Consider the following 20,193-nt stretch of genomic DNA (forward strand, 5'->3'; position numbering starts at 1 on the left):
AGAAACCCTTAAAATTTGCGTCATTTTACTAATTTCACTTTATTGAAAATGACATATTTCAAGCCCTATAAAATCTGTAAAATCCAGGAGCTTCAGGGGACTTCGCCCCCTGGACCCCTCAAGGCGGCCCCCAGACCCCCTGCCTCATAAAGTGGCGACCCGTAACCGCAATTCCTGGATCCGCCCCTGGAACAAGTGCGTTCTGACAAAATAAAACGTATATGCATGCTTTTTTCGACATCTCTATATAAAATATCATATTTGTGAAGGGAGGAGGGGGTCTCCCGGCGCAAGATTCCTCATTGCTAGCTACATGTATGTTCAACTAGTCCTTATATATGGAGCGCCAAATTAACATAAACTCAAATAATTGAAGATATCTTCAATTATTTGAAGATATCATCAATTCATTTGATGCGCGCAACAATTGAATTAAAGATCTCTTCAAATAATTAATGATATCTTCAATTCTGAATTATTGCGCGCATTAATTGAATTGATGATAGCATTAATTCTTCAACTGAATTGATGCGCGCTTCAATTGAATTAATGATCTCTTCAAATGAATTAATGATATCAACAATTGAATTGATGCGCGCTACAATTCAATTGAAGAGAGCAATAATTGATATAATGCGCGCATTAATTCAATTGATGAGAGCAATAATTGAATTGATGAGCGCATTAATTCATTTGATGAGAGCAATAATTGATTTAATGCACGCATTAATTCAATTATTGCTCTCTTCAATTGAATTAATGATATCTTTAATTCATTTGAAGAGAGCAATAATTCTTTTAGAGAGAGCAACTATATAATTAAAGATATCTTCAATTCAACATATCCACAATTGAATTAATGATATCTTTAATTGAATTGTTGCTCTCTTTAAAAGAATTGATGCGCGCATTAATTCCTTATACAAAAGCATTGTAAATGATTTAAAGATATCTTCAATTGAATTAAAGAGATCATCAAATTATTTAAACCGAGCTCTAAATTAATTATTGCGAGCAACATTTCTACTAAATTGATGCTCTCATCAAATGAATTGAAGAGAGCAATAATTGAATTAATGCGCACATCAAATCTATTATTGCTCTCATTAATTGAATTAATGCGCGCATCAATTGAATTGAAGAGAGCAATAATTGAATTAATGCTCGCATTAAATCAATTATTGCTCTCATTAATTCAATTGATGCGAGCATTAATTCAATTGATGAGAGCAATAATTGAATTGAAGTGCGCATTAATTCATTTGATGAGAGCAATAATTGATTTAATGCGCGCATTAATTCAATTAAAGAGAGCAATAATTGAATTGATGATATCTTCAAATAATTGAAGATATCTTCAATTATTTGAGTTTATGTTAATTTGGCGCTCCATACTTATATGGAACCAATCGCGGTAGTTCAGTGATATACCCTTTGGTTCGTAACCGTGAAGTCGCATGTTCGAGTTCTACTCGTGTCATGGCTGCACCTAGATAGAATGTTCTATCGTTAAAATGATAATGTCCTACGGAGGGCCTGTCCCGAGACACAGTTAAATTATTCTAACTAGGCTGCACCAAACCTTTGACGTAAATATAGTTAATACTTTCCCATACGCATTGCTATCTAAAAGTGAGAATCACAGATCTATGTGATATATTTGTGCTCTTAGCTTATTCCATTCTATCAGTATGTAATTGGCACATGATTTCTCCGCATTTATTTCATAGAAACTGCAAATACTTGCATGCACTCGCAAGTATGCAAGAAAAGCTTCTTTTTTTTTTCTTTTTTTTTTGTTTGTTTTTTTGCATTTTTGTCTAAATTATCTAAACTTTCAGAATGTTTCATTGGTATACATTAAATATTTTGTAATTTTGAGGAAAGCATAATGTTTTAAAATGTGACTTTATTTATTTCTCATTACCTTCATATTACTATCGGAGATGTGCACTGGTCGGATCGGAAGTCTGAATAACTATTTTTCAGTCTCGGTCAAAACAGCGTTTGAAAGCAATCAAGATGGCGGTAAAACGAGGGTTAAAGCACTTTGGATTTACCAGTAGTAAAAAGTAGAAGCCTCGGTCTAGTACATGTAACGAAGAAATTCAAGAATCACACGGAGAAAGTTCTGCATCTAAAGATGACGTAGCTGTTTCTAAAGAAAAATGCAAAAGTAAAGGAAGAACCCCAGTCCTAATAGCTGAAGGAATTTTCGTGGTTGATATACAGAGATTGAAAAATGTTTTGCAGAATTTGTGAGGCCAATCAGCCAGCAACTTCCACCATTTCTGGACACCCATTGTCCGATTTCACCACGACCTGGTGTACATCTTTCAAATGTGGAAGTGTAATTATTCACGGTAACAGTAAGAGACACGTCTTTGTCCGTTACTGTATTATCAGCAGTAAGTCGAGCGGGGCAACTGTTGCTGCTAATTTTCACAGACAATTACAAACTCGGGATGTAGTGTTCTTATTGATGCCGGTACTGATTGTTCAGCAAAAGATCCAACAAAAGTAGAAGCTCTTATTCTCATAAACAGTGAAGGCCCACTTATTGAGGACTTCAAAGCAAATTCTTGTGTGGAACGTTGGTTTTCTTCCCCAGAAGCGTACTGTAAAATATACAGGATGGCCCAATGCAATACAACTTTTGCCAGAGTAAATACTTGACTTGTTAGCATCCAGCATGTTTCACAGCACATTTCCATTCTGTTTAAAAATAAAACAAACAAAACACATACATGGGTGTAGATTTTTTTCTTGAAAGATATTCAAATTTAAAAAAAATTGTAGGTCTTATTTACAAAATCTTTTACCATGGCGAGTAGAAATTTTGAACATGGCGACTAGAAATTTGAAAATGGCGACCAGAAATATTTCTAGGTCGCCATTTTGCGATCTGATGGCAGATGTGACTTGGAGCACTGCTCAGATGTGACAATCACATTTGGGGTATATACGGGTTGAGTAAATTAGGCTACCTGAGAGAAATATGGTGGATAAGATGAGAAATGTGTACGTATTTATTAATTCATGTCAGCTTTCAATATCATGAATAAAGGCAAGCCGTATCAATTCGGGTAATAATTCTATAGTTTACAGGCTGAGGGTACCATTTAAAACGTACATGTAGTTATCTACCCTTATCTTCCAATATCCCAGGGGAAAATCAGTGTATGATATTCATCAACAAGTATAATAGATGAATCATTTTTTCTTTGAAAAGAGGGGTGGTGGTGAAACGGGACCACAAGCTACAGCTAAAGTGGGTAGGTCCTTTCCTAAAAGTTCTTTAGATTTTTTTTAGAATCCACGTTTCATTTACACCAATTCTGGCATATGTAGTCGCACAGTACGTCTGAAGCTTTTCCTTCACGGCTGTTGATATTTTCGTGAGGAGCAAATATAGGGGTTTGGTAGAACACTTGCTGGATCCAGCAATGTGTCTTTGTAAGGGTTTTTATGAAGTTTAGGAATCCAGTATGAGTACGGTAACTCATATCCATCCCACCTATTGACTGGGATATTAAATGAATCTCAAACTGAAGCATGGTTTTGAAGAATTTCGTCTTTTGAAAGGGCAGTTGGAGTATAGGTACGATTACCAAAAGTGGAAATAATGCCAAGTTCGTTTAAGCTACAGTTGTAATAATGAGCCTTACAAACAAAGACAATGTTGTTACAAGCTTTGTCAGCTAGAACCCAAACATTTTCCTCATGTAACCTATCTAATTCTTTTATCACTTCTGATTTACTAATCACAGAAGGATAGATGGTAAGTACTTTTGTTTTAATATGTCTAATGCGGGATTTTAATATTCCTCTTACAGTTTTAATCCATTCTGACAGTGTATCAAGTTATTTTTCATATCTAGCCCATCGTCTGGCATAATCCTCGACAGAATTCCTAATATAGATGAAGTTCTGTCGCCAATTGAAAGACCGAGGTTCTCTGTATTTAGGATTGATTGATTGATCTTTTCCGCCACACTCAACAATTTTTCAGTTATCTGATGGCGCCCAGTTTTTATAGGTGGAAGAGAGAACCCAGACCTTATAGAATAAGTGATTTTAGGTCATTTTCAACTACATCAACATCACCAGTAATGATATGTCCAGCTGGACTATAGTTGAAGGAGCAGATCTTCATTTGAATCATATTTTTCATTTGTATTTTATAAATTTTCATTTGTATTCTACCTTTTTCATTTGTATTGTATGAATTTTCATTTGTATTGTATATTTTTCATTTGTATTACATTTATATATTTTCCATTTGTACTACATGATTTTCCAAGATGGTTTACACGAGGTCAAATTAAGGAAACACGTTTCGCAGAAAAGAACATTTACCGTATTTCCAAATTGTCACCGAAAATTCAAATATAAATGCAGTTCATGATTCCAACATACAGAGCGAAAAAGAAAAGCTTCTTAACAGTTTGAATACAGTTTTAGAAATGTCCTTGCAAATTCACACATATTTCATTTTTGACAGATCTGCCTACTTGGATTTTAGATTAACCAATGAAATAAACTAAACAAAATTCCAAATTCAGGGGAAAGCTCTAAGGCATTAATTTTCAACTATAAAATGAGTGAGATACAAGCAAAACCAAATCAAAGAAACGCAATCCTAAGATCTGCATGACTGTAAATTTGATAGGTTTGAGGGGTTTCAACAGTCTCTACTGAAGTCAGCATTTCGCAAATTCTATGGTCGTTATAACGATCTAGTTCGTCAATACAACCTATCATTGGGTCAAATGCTGTCTGACGTGTTTCATACCGATTGTTAGACCGTTCTTGTCACACTGATTTCAACTACGGATAATTCCGTTTACCTGATCAGGATATAGGGCTCACGGCCGGTGTGACTGGTCGACAGGGGATGCTTTCTTCTCCTAGGCACCTGATCCCACCTCTGGTGTGTTCAGAGGTCCGTGTTTGCCCAACTATCTATTTTATATTGCTCTTATCCTTAGACGAATTTGACTCCACTTTTTTGGCACACTGTTTTTCCCAATAATAGCTCTAAAACTTCATTGTTATTTCGGATTTCAAACATTTCGGTTGAGCATCACTGAAGAGACGTTATTTGTCGAAATGCGCATCTGGTGCATCAAAATTGGTACCGTATAAGTTTTACATTATGACCCCTGGGCCGAGGCCTCTGCTGGTGGACTGTTAGTCCCCGAGGGTCTCTACAGCCCAGTAGCTAAGTACTTCGTTACTAGCTTGAAAATACGGATGTATATTTAATTGCCGTGATAAAATTTAGAAATTCATTTCAAAATTAAGGATTATCTCCCTCACGCATAGCTCTTATCCATAGACGAATTTTTGGCACATTATTTTCCCTATAATAGCTCTAAAACTTCATTGTTATTTCGGATTTCAAACATTTCTGTTGAGCATCACTGAAGAGACATTATTTGTCGAAATACACATCTGGTGCATCAAAATTGGTACCGTATAAGTTTTACATTATGACCCCTGGGCCGAGGCCTCTGCTGGTGGACTGTTAGTCCCCGAGGGTCTCTACAGCCCAGTAGCTAAGTACTTCGTTACTAGCTTGAAAATACGGATGTATATTTAATTGCCGTGATAAAATTTAGAAATTCATTTCAAAATTAAGGATTATCTCCCTCACGCATAGCTCTTATCCTTAGACGAATTTTTGGCACACTATTTTCCCTATAATAGCTCTGAAACTTTATTGTTATTTCGGATTTCAAACATTTCGGTTGAGCATCACTGAAGAGACATTATTTCTCGAAATGCACATCTGGTGCATCAAAATTGGTACCGTATAAGTTTTACATTATACATGTAGGAGTTATGAGATTGATCACTGTTCGTTATCATCGCCTTTCATGATACAAATGAAAAGCATAGAATACAAATGAAAATTTATACAAATACAAATGCAAAATATGATACAAATGAAAAATATAGAATACAAATGAAAAATATGAAATACAAATGGAAAATATAGATTTACAGTTGAATGGAAAAGATGAAATATTGCAACGTTTGACATGCCATAGTATAGATGTCCACATGATGTATTGTATTGCGAATATTAAAATAATGACAACAAAAGCACATTATGTAACGTTGCGAAATGCGAGAACATCACAAATGGTACAACAAAGACGGGGGGTCACGTGGTTTTTTAATGAAAAAAAAGCCCGAAGTTTATTTCTTTTCAACTTGGACGATTCACCGAAATCTGCGCTAATTTACAGGCAGCTTTTCTTTTGTTGGTATATTTTATATTTTAAAAAATGCACACTTGTTTTGGTACTCATCATGATTTGGCATCGTGCCAAGCACTGCTATAGCCTATATATGTATGAACTCAAAACTTGATAGCAGAAAACAAAATGTTATGTCGTAAACACATCACCATGTTGACCATTTTTCATAGAGTAATGTTAAGATACATTTGTACATTATTTGTCTAAAGCTAACTTTATTACTTTATAACTGAAACTGCATATTAGCATGGACAAAAATGTATATTTTGCATCATTACATGGGGGTGGGGGGGGGGGGGGGGTGGGGTCTGGCCCTCTCTGAATCCATGTTTATTTTACTTACACTTGAAGACTTTTACTACATTTCGCTATATCTGGGGTTTGTGTTGACTTGTATGCACGTATTTTGTCATCTCTACATATGCTTATATCGAATGATGAAAAAAAATGCTATCATTACTTGGACAGTTTACAATCGTCTTTAATTGGTGAATAATGCAGAAAAAAGACATTTACAAGACTTTTAATTCCACCATATTTTAAACTTGACAACCTTTCGTGTTATTTAGCACACACACCCGTGCAGCTTTTTGTGTTATTTAGCACACACCCCCGTGCAGCTTTTCGTGTTAGTTAGCACCCACCCACGTACACACTGTTTTTGTATATCCCCCACAGCCTAACTTACCCGGCGTGTAATGACACATTTAGATCAGTCTACTTATTCACCGATACGGTCTACTTGTTTGTGTTTAGGGTGTATTTACATGGTGGCTATTGCAGAGAATATGTGTAGTTGTACTTTAACTATCGATTTATGAAAATGGGTGGAAACTAACGATGAATCTGTTTTAAAGTTTAGGACCAATGGAGTCACTCTCGCGTACACTAATACATATAGAAAGACTTCAATAATTCATTCACTGGATTTCACTTTTTTATTACCATGAACTTCCGATCTACTTTGTGTCATTTCGAAATGAGATAGATTATCAGTGTTCTCCAAACGACTTTGTATATCCCAGTATTTTCCCTACAATTTTTTTTACACAGCGTAAGCCCAAAACACTTCGGGACGTGCCAATGTCTATGGTAACATGCTGTGAGTGATTTTGCACAACTATGACGAAGGGGTTTTGCTTGGTTGGTTGGGGGGGGGGGGGGGGGGTAGACGCCCTGTCCTCTCCACGTATCCCCATTATAACCTGTCTACATCCCTTTTGTCTTTTTCTTCTCAACCCTCTCTCTTTTTGTCTTTTCCCTCCCCCCTCCCCTTCCTCCATCTGTACTGTCCACACAAACCTTAACTACAAACGTCACCAAAATAACATGACTAAATGTCGACCAAAAGATAATAGGCATTTTTCTCAATTCATTCTGCATATCTTGGGATGTATACGAAATGTCGGGATGATCTTTGGTAGTCATTGTAGATTGATTATGTGTGATTATATCAGAATACAGAGTAGAATTCTATACCATTCTGTTTTATTATTTCTTGATCGGCAATCTTGGGGTATCCTATATCTAGAGTTCTATACCTTTACTCTTTAATAGTAAATTCGAACCCAAGCGATATAATTGCCTATTGGAGGGAGGAATGTAGCGGTCAGCCAGGTTCGATCGCTTGTGGCCAGATAGCTCAAATGACAGTCACAGGTGCCAAGGTCGTTCTGTGATATAAATAGACATCTATATATCTATGGTATCACAGAGTTTGGGCCCAAAAACGGGCTTAGTCGCTATGGGTAGAGCAAATGACTGGAAATTTAGGGGTCCCGGGTTCGAATCCCGTTCTGGTCCGTTGCATTATCTCTCTTCCTGTTGCACTACTAAATCCACCCAGCGTGAATAAAAAAAAACACGGTGGGTCGTCTCCCTTAGCTAACGAAACTGTCTGGGCATCAGATGAAGAACTCATTGTCGGAGATTGCTGTTGTTTTTCCATGAGGTCATCAATGGTCAGCTAGAAAAACCAAGGTCTTTACCACTTTCCTCTATTTCGCATGAACAACAGTTTTCATTAAGATCCTTGTTTTTGTGCACTGTTTTCTTCTAAATCTGGTGCTGTATTTCCGTGCCTGCAAGTGGTCGCAGTATCTCCGCTAGGTGCACCTTTTTCGCTGAGGGCCACGCCAATCCTCGGCAGGGGCGGATCCAGGAATTGCGATTACGGGGACACCACTTTATGAGGCAGGGGGTCTGGGGGCTGTCATGGGCAGTGGCAGTGGGTCCAGGGCAAAGCCCTGGTGGGGACCCAGGAAGCTCCTAGATTTTTACAGATTTCATAGGGGCTTGAAATATGTCTCCTATTTATTCATTTGTACTATTTTCTATCATTTTTTATAAGGTGAAATTAATATTTTAAGGGTTTTTGAAAAAAATAAAGTTCTCCCAATAAAGTAATTCAAGAAATCAACAGATTTTGTCATTTATTTCTCATGGACCTTAAATTTGGAAATTTTAGGGGGGTGGGGGGTCGCACCGGCTGCGCCCCCTTAAATCCGCCACTGCTCGGGACACCGAGGTATGTGTGGTCTGAGGATGACAGAAAGTGAACTGGTCTAGAATGTGTTTTAGTTTGGTGTTATACAATGTTCTATCAAATTAGACAAATTTTGAAGAAGAGATGTTTGAAAGTTATACCAGTCTGTTATTATTTAAATTGATGTTTAATCACAGAGAACAAAATTACACCCTTTATCAACAAATGTATCCCATTTTTATAGCATCAAGGGCCCTTAATGTCCAATGTACACACGCTTCACTGATTTGAAATCGATTTCTGATAGTTGGGTATGTGAAGGGTATTGCTAGTTTGTTCCAAATGAATGATCTTCATGTTCTAGAATTTGTTCTCGTTACCTGTCAATTGTTTACAAGTGAATGGCGACTCTCGTGATTTTCATATAGATTTCTTTATAATTTTCTAATGTCTTTTAAATATCATGTGATCACTTTACTTACTTCTTACTTACGCCTACTACCCGCCATGTTTTTCCTATTGCTTTAGTGTCGGCCTCCAGGTCTCTTCACGAGGTGTTTCTTGGCCTACCCTTCGTGCGCTTTCCTTGGAGGTCCCAGGATAGTGCTTGCCTTGTGATGTTAGCATGTGGTTTGCATAGAGTATGCCCTACCCACCCCCATCTTCGCTTTGGTATCTCCTCTTCGACCGGGACTTGGTTTGTTCTCTGCCACAGTTCGGTGTTGCTGATTTTGTCAGGCTCTCTGATCTGGAGGATTCGTCTCAGACATGTGTTGATGAATGTATGAGTCCTGTTTGTTGTTGTAATATTTGTCCTCCATGTTTCTGATCCATACACGAGCCCTACCTTAACATTGGTGTTGAACAGTCTTATCTTAACGCGTATTGTAATTTCCATGGACCGAGTTGCAGGAATGCTGCGCTGGCTTTTTTTATCACTTTTTTAAATCATATATTTGTATCATGAAATAAAACATTCAAATATTGTAATTATGTAGCTAAGTTTTGGAACTTGTATCCAATCCTTTGTCTAATGGACAATACAATATGTTCAAATTAATTAGGTAGACAATTAGCAAATGAAAGTCCCGGTATGTGCATATCGAGGTACATCTATTATTATTGTTGTAACGTATGCCTCTACAGAGCCTAGTACAACATTGGGATGACATCATTTAACACTGGTATCTTCTAGTCTTCTTCGTTACTTAACAAAATTTCGTTTATGATTAGTGATTAATTAATTAGAAGCATTTTCATATCAGTTCTCTCTGTCATGTAATAAAAAAGATGAATGATTATTAGAAACATCATAAACTGGAATAGGAAAATGGCAAGCATTTGTATAGGTGTAGACAGAAAAGGCTGAAATTTGCGTTAACTTATGTTATTTTCTAAATGAAGTCTGGCTGCATCTGATGATGAAGATAGTGATGTTCCTGAAATATTATTGAAATAAATCTTTTGATTTTTATGTTAATTCTGAGTTAAATGAGAGAATGATTGTTTACAGTTTTTTGTCTGTTCATTATATTTATTATGTACTTATAAGGACCCCATTGGAGATAGGTTAATTGGGTTATCCTTAGCTTATATGACTATTTGTCATGTATCCATGTCACTTATTTTTAATTTTTATGATTACATAGTGCTACATGTGTATATTATGTCAGGTTTCAATTTGTGATTTTAGATTTATAATCATGACATTTTGTGATATCGCACACCAGAATAAAATAAAATGAAATCTTATTAAAGTTGATGATTGATATTACATTGCGGTCAATTTCCCTCTACGGATAACGCCCCTGTCATGTACAAAAATATATTTGGACATTTTATTTTTCAAACTAAAGTCTCAATTTCATGAAAAGATTTCTTTTAATTGCCTTTATCTCTTTTGATTGATTACCAGAAGGGCTGACATTTTGACTGAATTAAGCCGTTTTAATTTTAGACAGTAACCCGTTGAATTAATTCTATGCAATTTTCTTACATCTGTTATTCCTGTTTGTCATTTGTAGACTGTATGGAATCGGAGCATCGTCCCCTCATTTAATCCGACTCAAATCGAATGCTGTTGGTAGGTTGTATATTTCACTCATATAGAGATGTCACCGGTACCATTGCCGTTGAAAGGGTTCACAGCCACTTGTTTCTGTAAATAAGTTATGACCTCTTTAATACATGTACAGAGGTCATAACGTATTTACATAAAACAAGTGCCCGTGGAGGGGCTGCACTTACGGCCTTTGAGCAGGGAGGGATCTTCATCGTGCCACACCTGTTGTGACACGGTGCCTTGGTTTTTGCGGTCTCGTCCGAAGGACTGTCCCATTTAGTCGCCTCTTACCACAAGCAAGGGGTTAACGAGGACCTATTCTAACCCGGATCCGGGGGGGGGGGGGATACTAAGGACCTATTCTAACCTGGATCCCACGGGAAAGCCTGTGAATCATAAAGATATTTCAAACACCCTGTGTTGTCCTACATGAACACATTTTCACTAAATGGTGAAGAATTTGGATAATATTCTATTCTTAAAGGGGCATGGACACAATTTGAGCTAAAAGTTTTCAAATTCTATTTTCCACATTTTTTAAAATTTTACATTAACTATTATATTTCTGATGGTCAACAAAAATTTGAATGTTAGTTGTTGAGTTACAAGAGAGATATAACACTCACAATTCTTTGTTGTGTAAACAGGGTTCGTGCCATTGTTTTTGTGTGCATATAGATTGCTCACTGTATCTCTCTTGTACCTCAACAACTGGCTTCAAATATTTGCTGCCCATTAGAAATACCTTAGTTAAGCATCGTAAACATTAAAAATGGAAACTTAAGATTTGAAAATATTCAGCTCATATCGTGTCCATGCCCCTTTGATATCAATGTCTATAGTGAGAACTTTCCACCGAAAAGAAGAGCACGTGCTGTTTCACCACGGCCTTGATCCGCAACTGACGGGCGTAAACACATGGATCATTGGAGTTCTGTCATTAGAATATCTATAAAAAAAAAATATTTGCTTTATACTATGAGAAATCATTCTAAAAAGCTTGAAAATAATCGTAAACCTTCTCTGGTGTTCAAATAAAAAGTTTTGTGATTTTTCTGCGATACATAATTCGAGGATTTTTCACATCCTGCGTATTTTCACAGCACGCCGGTTTAACTGTGTATTGTATTGAACATATTTTATTGACGTTTTACATCCAAAGGATTAGCCACAAGTTCAAAAACTAAAATAACCTTCTTTCAACACAACAATATGTGATATTGCATGCCATTTCTTCTTGTTATCTACAATATGTACAGCTTTAAAAATATTAGTCAAAGGAGACATATTTACGAACAATTTTATTAAGTCGGCTGGAATTTATTTTATTTATTTTTTTATTTAGAAAAATTGTCGTTTCTTTTCTCTATCCTAATCATGACCCAGGGATATCTATAGTAACTATATTGTTATATGCCTTTGAACATTCGGAACTCTTCGTTGAGTACAATGGATATTGAAGAAAAATACAGTGTTCCGAATTGAAGAAGAGCTTTCTTGGATTCTTAATTTGAGTTTATACATATTTTGTTGTAAATAATATAAATAAATACAAAAAGGGAAGAAGCAACTTCTAAAAATCTATTAGATCTTTTCCAATCCAAATTTTTAAAATATTACTTGATTAAGAAACTTTCATAACTAACAAGTGTTGATGTAAACTGGTGGGGGGGGATTCAACGGAAATATTTTACCATCACCCAAACAGCCAACATGTGAAAGCCTTGCATTTCTTTGTACCATGTGTGGGTAAAAGGACTTTCGACCTAAATGGCCATTAAATGCTCAATAAAGGACCGCTCCTTTTGCTGGAGACTAATGGAGTATATAGGGTATCACATGGTATGTCAAGTCGTGCGTTGAATATGCAGAACTCCGTGCTCTTGAATCACTGGCTTTAGAAATGTTTAAAAATAGCCATGTAGCTCACGAACTAACATCTCAATATTTGTAAAAGAGTTTTAAAACTTCTTGATCTATGGGATGCCCTGGACGATTTCGAATCGATCATTGTCAAAGTATATAGGACTCCCTATAAGTGTAACACATACACATAACACGCTTTTCTACAACACATAGACTCACACATTTTTAAAATTTGTAAACCTATTCTGATGATCAAATTAAAGTTTTGTGATTTTGCTATACAATTTTGTATACATGTTTTTTTTGTTTTTTTTTTTGTTTTTTTTGTTTTTTTGTTTTTTTTAAGAACAAAATGTTATTATCGCAATAGGTTCTAATGCACATAAAAATGGGAAAAATAGGAAAAATTGTTTGCCTCGTGTATAATGAAGTTTGTCTATATTCCTTTAGACTAAGTCCATCTTTACCGGACCTAGCTACAGTTCTGCAGCTATACCGGACCTAAAACTAAATTCGTTTCTTTCTCATTTTCTACACCACCACTACCCCCCCCCCCCTCCGAAAATGTTCCGACTCAGATTTACACATATATTTTACTTCAAATTCCCGTGATTTTTTTTTTTCAAATATCAGTTTATGAAAACTTTCCTGGTAATGCTTACTGATGTCGGCAGTATTGTAATCTGATAAAAACCATTTAATCTATTCAAATTTGTTATTATTCACACTAATTAACCCAAAATTAAGATGAAATTCCTACCCACGTACATGTACTTACCTATCCATAAATTAATTAATATAGTGGGTCGTACAGGGGAAACAAAATTTTATTAGTGCGTTAATTAGAACTTGAATAAATGAATATGTTGCGTTTGACTACCAACAGCGACAACATGAAGATAGTTCATGAGTACATTAAAGTTGGCTAGGTTTCTTAATGCAGAAATAAATTAAAGTTCTTAATTTATTTATTCACATAAAAAATAAAAATTTCATTTCTGAAAATACATTGAGTATGAACGCTCTTCATGAAAAGTATGCTGACGTGAAACGTTAGAGTTCATACCCTCGTGTACTATCAATTTGTATATTTACATTCTACTTTCATTCTGTCGGAATTCCTTGTCGTTTTTTAAAGTAGACACATCATGTTTATCGAGATTCATACGCGTATTGTTGACAAATGCAACTCATTCATGAGGAAATGGCTAGATCATTACAAGTTGTTAAGATATCAAAGACATCAAACAATGTGAACCAACTCATGAACCAAAGAACTTGTAGCAACTAAAAAATGAGAGAACTTGCAGCAACTCATAAACCAGAGAATTAGCAATAACTCGTTAACCAGAGAATTAACAGCAAGTCTCATGAACCAGAGAACTTGCAGCAACTCATGAACCAGAGAACTAGCAATAACTCGTGAACCAGAGAATTAGCAGCAAGTCATGAACCAGAGAACTTGCAGTAACTTATGAACCAGAGAATTAGCAGTCGAGAAAGTCAGATAATCACCTAGTGTATTCGTGTTGAGAATGCCCTGTAGTGTATCCGTGTTGAGAATGCCCTGTAGTGTATCCGTGCTGAGAATGCCCTGTAGTGTATCCGTGTTGAGAATGCCCTGTAGTGTATCCGTGTTGAGAATGCCCTGTGGTGTATCCGTGTTGAGAATGCCCTGTAGTGTATCCGTGCTGAGAATGCCCTGTAGTGTATCCGTGTTGAGAATGCCCTGTAGTGTATCCGTGTTGAGAATGCCCTGTAGTGTATCCGTGTTGAGAATGCCCTGTAGTGTATCTTTGTTGAGAATCCCCTGTAGTGTATCCGTGTTGAGAATGCCCTGTGGTGTATCCGTGTTGAGAATGCCCTGTGGTGTATCCGTGTTGAGAATGCCCTGTAGTGTATCCGTGTTGAGAATTTAATGCCCTGTAGTGTATCCGTGTTGAGAATGCCCTGTAATGTATCCGTGTTGAGAATATCCTGTAGTGTATCCGTGTTGAGAATGCCCTGTAGTGTATCCTTGTTGAGAATATCCTGTAATGTATCCGTGTTGAGAATGCCCTGTAGTGTATCCGTGTTGAGAATATCCTGTAGTGTATCCGTGTTGAGAATGCCCTGTAGTGTATCCGTGTTGAGAATATCCTGTAGTGTATCCGTGTTGAGAATGCCCTGTAGTGTATCCTTGTTGAGAATATCCTGTAATGTATCCGTGTTGAGAATGCCCTGTAGTGTATCCGCATTGAGAATGCCTTGTGCAGAATGATGAAACAGACAATCAAAGAATCACAACAAATGAGGTTTTGGTTTTGCTTGATAATGACGGAAGCCAAGTGGTGGATTATTCTGCCATAAAGGACGTTACAAAATTAGACTAGCACGCAGTTCTGTAAACTAGAAACTAAGCATATAAAACTAGTAAACAGGGTTTTAAGCTAAACACGGCTGTAGTGTTGAAGGCATGGTCATATTAATAAGCAGATGACGTTCAAATTCTGGTAGCGGTTTGGTCCGCCTGGTGAAGTCATTTAGTTTGTTCAACCAGAATTTTTCCTTTTGCTTTTTGTCAATGACCACTACTGGCATGTCCTCCCATCGATGATTACTGTCTTTAAGATGTGCAGCTACTGGCAAATCTCGCTTTGTTTTGACAGAGGACGGTGGTTGTTGACCCGTTAGCGGCGGGTTGTTTATATGTATAATGTACATGTATTGATATTTTCTCCATTTTTCCAGAACATTCTCACTAAACGAAACTGAGGGTTAATATCTCATGAACTTTCAACTTTTGAAAATGGCTAATCACTGTGTATGAATACACTAGACCTATTCTACATGTAGGCTAACCACCTTCCCGTGAGGACCCGGGTTAGAATAGGTCCTCAGTACTCCTTGCTTGTCGTAAGAGATGACTATATGGGGCGGTTCTTTGGATGAGACCGTAAAAACCGAGGTTCCGTGTCACAAAAGGTGTGGTACTATAAAGATCCCTCCCTGCTCAAAGGCCGTAAGCGCCGAGATTAGGCATAAATTTTGCAGCCCTTCACTTGCAATGGTAACGTCTCCATATGAGTGAGAGATTCTCGAGCAAGACGTTAAACAATATACAACCAACCAACATCGTATGAAATGCAGTTGAAGTGATCAAAATGTAAATATAAGAATATCTGGCAGTTTTTGAGAATATATGGGATGCTCACGATAGAGGGCTCATGGCGGGTGTGCCTGGTCAACAGGGGAGACTTACTCCTTCGAGGCACCTGATTCCACCTCTTGGTATATCCAGGGGTCCCAGTGCCCCACTGCTAGTGTATTCTTTATGATATTCATGAGATTGATTATCACTTTTTCAAACTATACCTCGTAGCATCTCGAGCCTCTTTACACTGGTATATAATTCATGAAGTGCTGCGTTTCATTCAATATGCTGGTGACAAGAGGCTCTAAATGGACTTTCGCGAAAATTATGTTACGCTAATGTAAAGTATCGTGAAATACAGCTGATTCAAAATATACAAAGACTTGTAGCAACGTATACAGTATTTGAAGGTTTATACCAGGAGGGGTAAAATATTTTAACTTATAAACATCAAAGAAAATGTACGAGTTTCTTTTTTTTTCTTTTTGAAAGAATACCAAATTTGTACTTATTACAACCAAACCAAAGGCAAAAATATATTGCAACACATGTATCCTTTGTATTTTTTGTTTTTATTTATTTATTGTATGAGGTGTTTTAAAGGTTGTTTTTTCCCCTTCACAGTTTTGTTTTTAAATAATTCTAATAGACAAGCTCATCTGAAAATCGTGAAGCGCAGTTTCTAGCAGCGGTTCTATCCAGCACGACTCGGTAAACACTTTTAACACGCCAGGACTTCAAAATTCTATATACAGTCAATATTTACAGTATAATCTCCGAGCCATACCCGTTTTAACACATGGCCTACTCTCCAGTTCCTCCAGAATTTCGAAATTCTAAATACACCGGTGCTACCAAGTTTTACACAACTATGGCAAATGGCATTTAAAAGGCGTTGGCCCGTCGGAACATAAATATACCGGTACATTTCTTGTTTCCATTTAAATTTAGACGGGACTCCGTATATATTCAGCTTTCATAATCCGTACCGTCATTCCCGTGACGGGAACCGTAGCAGAAGGTTCCATATTACACTATACAGCGCTACTGGTTGTACCGGTAAAATAAGTAGCGTATTTCGAGGAGAATTTTTTAATCTCCTGGCGATGTTGAGGAAAATGTCGGTGCATCCTTTCACCGGGGTGATCTGCTGTCTTCTCCTCGTATCGTGGGCTTCGGCAGTCGAAGATGATGAGAGGAAATTATCCGAAAATGACAACAGAGAGAAGGAATATTTTGATTTTTACATTCAAGAATCCACTCATTCAGGTAAATACAGTGAATTTATGTTTGAGATTTCATCTTTTGATTAAGAACAACAAGAAACGTCCTTTCCAAGTGAACTATTAACAGAGCCCATGATAACGTTAGTAGTTTTGTGATCACTGCTCACGTGTAATTTACCAGAAGGCGTTACACGTGGAACTTAAAGCTACATTCACGAAACAGTAATTTGCACTTATAATCAAATGAGTGGTTTGGTTGATAACACGCTATATTCGTAGTAAATTGCACTTATATGGTTAAATGAATGCTTCTGTCGATAATTTTCACATGCTTTAGAAAATATGAACGAAAACTGAATTTCTCTCACTATTTTCTTCAATCTGGAAATAACTCTAGGTATCCTATAAATTCTTGTTTTGTTGTTTAGTCGTTGGACCAAATAAAAAAAATCTGTACGCATGCAGTGCCTTTAAAATTCAATTTGAAACTGAAAGGCAGCAGAGCTAGAAATTATTTTCTTAAACTCTGCATCTTGTAGCCCATATTGTTAGATGAATGTGAAATATTTACTTTTCAAATCCTACGAATACGGAGCGCATTGAAGGTTCTATTGACATGAAAGAATTGTGTCCAGGGGTGTAGGGTCGAGGAAAGTGGCTAATTTGATTATAAAAGCCAACGGATGACTGATTGTGAAATCCTGGGAAAGATTTGGAATACAATTTAATACATTTTAACACATTTTTATGGTCGAATGAGTGTCATTCTGTTCGACATCAAACTGAGAAACAAATTTACATGTGATCAACGTGCAACCGGGTCCCCAACAGGACACGCGTACCAAGCACCCGTAGACACGAAATTCAGAGGCACCCACCATTTTGTTTATGATGCACTTCTGATAAATAAAGTTATGCAAGTATAAATATATTGATAACTATAAAAGATTATCCGCGCCTTTTCACATCAATTTCTGTGATTGCCGATGTACAGTCAACTTCAGATTCTTCGTTTAAACATGCTCGTCTTTTTAAAAACTTCTAGACCTAACCCCCAATAGGTTGTTAAAATGTTATTGACTGCAGTGATAAAAAAAGTCGCATATTGTTATAACTGATTAGGGGGATGTAAGTACTAGTCTTATTATTTCCGGGTTACTCGTTCATTCAGGCTTACGACATTCAGTACGCCGAACAGTATATGGAATATGATAGGTTTATCAACTGCTTATTACTTATCATAATTCTATAGTTTGGTGCATTTTATCATCTCAAAGCAAATCATATCCCTGTAACGTTATATAAGATGTATATGCTTAAATAATTCATACAAGAAATATTGAACAGCGTGAATAACCAGATATAATGGTCAGAAAGTTAAAATTACAGGGTACACGTAAATAGGCAAGTCATGGAGCGACCAGTCTTGGATTTCTGGAAAACAAATCTCAAACTTATTTATGTTTGAGTTTTTTGTTATTTGAGCAGTCAAAATTTGAGTAAAATCTCAGACTTAAGTCCAAGTTTCGATTTGCGTTCCTTTCGAGAAATCCAGACCGGATCATAGAATATAAGAATGTATAGGTGACTATGTACAAAGAAAGTATTTTAAGTAATTCTGAGTAAACAGCACTTTTTTCCACATTTCCTTTATTTCTCTCTATCTCCCTTCTCCTTATATAATATACAATCCAAAAATAAGTATAAAAAAATCTACACAAGTAGCAACATGATAAAAATATCACAGAGCTGATAGAGTACACTCGACTAGTTTCTTCACGAGTATACTCAATGTACTTTGTGATATTTTTATTATATTACTACTTGTGTAGATTTTTATTGTTTTTTATTGCAATAGACTATTCCCGACGCGATCCATACATTGACATAATGAATGTAATTTAATATAGTAAAAATGATAATTACGATATCAAATAAGAAAGAAAACAAAGCTAGGAAAACCAATACTGGCAAGAAATATAAATATAACTAATGAATGAAAAAAAATCTAAATTCCATGACACAGTGAATATGAACCGTGGATTTCAAAATCAAAGTTCAAAAACTAGCTTAAGCGAAGGTGTGATTTTCAGTAACGGGATACTTGATGGGCGGCGATAAGATTCTTTTTAACCGACTTTCAAAGACTGTTAGTCGAAGACAAAAGTCAGTCCTGTAATGATCTAATTGTGAATGTGTATTGATATAAAATCATCTGCTTACTAAACGTTTAGAGATGATTTTTCTATACGGTCAGAGTAACATTTAATGAAGAACGCTGCTGCACATACCAAATTCTCAGAAATAAGAAAGATTGGTCTAGAGATATAACGAATAAATGGATACCAAGTACAAATGACATTGAAGTGATGGTAGTAGTAACTTACGACAAGAGGCCGGTTGGATTTATGATAAAAACAAAAACTTAAGTCAAAACTTGGACATAAAGTCTGGGATTTTGCTCAGATGTTGACTGTTCAAATAAAAGAAAACTCAACTCAAATTAGAGATTTTTTAAGAAATTTAAGCCAGATCAAAGATTGACATATTTAGCTTTAGGAGCTTTATCTATTATGATGTGCAATCGCCTCTTCCCTATGTTTAATAAATTTGTTCCATGTAAATTTCTCCCTAACTCGTCTATGTCATTGAGTCTCAATTCAAGTGGACTTTACTTTCCTAATATATGCGATTCTCCTTATGCCCTATATGGGCTCTGAATGAGAAATAAATCTATTCTATTACATAGAAACGTTTATAGAATCAGCCAGGGAAACGTTTTATTTTAATTCTTTAAGAGTCGTTGCCTTCAACTCCCGTTCCTCATTCTGTTACACGTGAGAACATAAAATTCAGTAAGGTACTTTATGAAAGTGTAAATTTGGACATCGTTGCAAACCACGCCTGTTGCACATACTCCCGGACTCAGCAGGCGTGGCTAGCGACACACGTAGTGTTCATATTTCCGTACTCAGTAGGCGTGGTTGGCGACACACCTAGTGTACATACTTCCGTACTCAGTAGGCGTGGCTAACGACACACCTAGTTTACATTTTTCCGTACTCAGTAGGCGTGGCTAGCGACACCTCTGTTGTACATACTCCTGGACTCAGTAGGCGTGGCTAGCGACGATGGGGTTTGGTGAATGTATT

At 36.5% G+C, this 20,193-nt stretch overlaps 2 protein-coding genes across 2 annotated transcripts in view; one reads left to right on the plus strand and one right to left on the minus strand.

Moving 5' to 3' along the window:
- Nucleotides 1-14,117: 14,117 nt before the first annotated feature.
- Nucleotides 14,118-16,843, minus strand: LOC130050512 (uncharacterized). The gene is made up of 2 exons (XM_056150708.1): nucleotides 16,805-16,843; nucleotides 14,118-14,573 (listed from the first exon to the last, which is right to left on the minus strand). Exons 1-2 carry the CDS (start codon nucleotides 16,841-16,843, stop codon nucleotides 14,118-14,120), a joined length of 495 nt encoding a protein of 164 aa, XP_056006683.1.
- LOC125660324 (uncharacterized) overlaps nucleotides 16,124-20,193 on the plus strand; it is an 82,083-nt gene continuing 78,013 nt past the window's right edge. The window contains exon 1 of the mRNA XM_056150215.1: nucleotides 16,124-17,084. Within this exon, the coding sequence (XP_056006190.1) occupies nucleotides 16,922-17,084 (163 nt within the window). The 5' untranslated portion in view covers nucleotides 16,124-16,921. The remainder of the gene's footprint in view (nucleotides 17,085-20,193) is intronic.

Source organism: Ostrea edulis, chromosome 9 (genome assembly GCF_947568905.1).
Source record: "Ostrea edulis chromosome 9, xbOstEdul1.1, whole genome shotgun sequence".
Taxonomy (NCBI): Eukaryota; Metazoa; Mollusca; class Bivalvia; order Ostreida; family Ostreidae; genus Ostrea; species Ostrea edulis.